This window comes from Sinocyclocheilus anshuiensis, unplaced genomic scaffold, assembly GCF_001515605.1.
Source record: "Sinocyclocheilus anshuiensis isolate Anshui unplaced genomic scaffold, SAMN03320099.WGS_v1.1 scaffold22841, whole genome shotgun sequence".
Taxonomy (NCBI): Eukaryota; Metazoa; Chordata; class Actinopteri; order Cypriniformes; family Cyprinidae; genus Sinocyclocheilus; species Sinocyclocheilus anshuiensis.
In genome coordinates this window covers 977-1,323 of record NW_015545885.1, presented here as the reverse complement: position 1 = coordinate 1,323, position 347 = coordinate 977, and the positions used below count along the sequence as shown (strand labels likewise).

Genomic DNA, 347 nt, shown 5'->3' with positions numbered 1-347 from the left:
TGGCCACTTCCCTGGCCCTGTCCGCTTCCCTGACCAGAACCGCTTCCCTGGCCGCTTCCCTGACCATAACCACTTCCCTGACTGCTGCCCTCTCCGCTTCCCTGGCCACTTCCCTGGCCACTTCCCTGGCCAGAACCGCTTCCCTGGCCCTGTCCGCTTCCCTGGCCCCTTCCCTGACCAGAACCGCTTCCTTGGCCGCTTCCCTGACCGCTGCCCTGGCCCTGTCCACTTCCCTGGCGGCTTCCCTGGCCATAACCGCTTCCCTGACCCTGTCCACTTACCTGGCCGCTTCCCTGACCATAACCGCTTCCCTGACTGCTGCCCTCTCCGCGTCCCTGGCCACGTCC

At 66.3% G+C, this 347-nt stretch overlaps 1 protein-coding gene across 1 annotated transcript in view; it reads right to left on the bottom strand.

Annotated features, from left to right (window-relative positions):
• LOC107698447 (cell wall protein IFF6-like) overlaps window positions 1-347 on the bottom strand; it is a gene marked incomplete at its 3' end in the record, with an annotated part of 1,693 nt that overhangs the window by 654 nt on the left and 692 nt on the right. Inside the window, exon 3 of the mRNA XM_016499463.1 lies at window positions 8-269. Within this exon, the coding sequence (XP_016354949.1) occupies window positions 8-269 (262 nt within the window). The remainder of the gene's footprint in view (window positions 1-7; window positions 270-347) is intronic.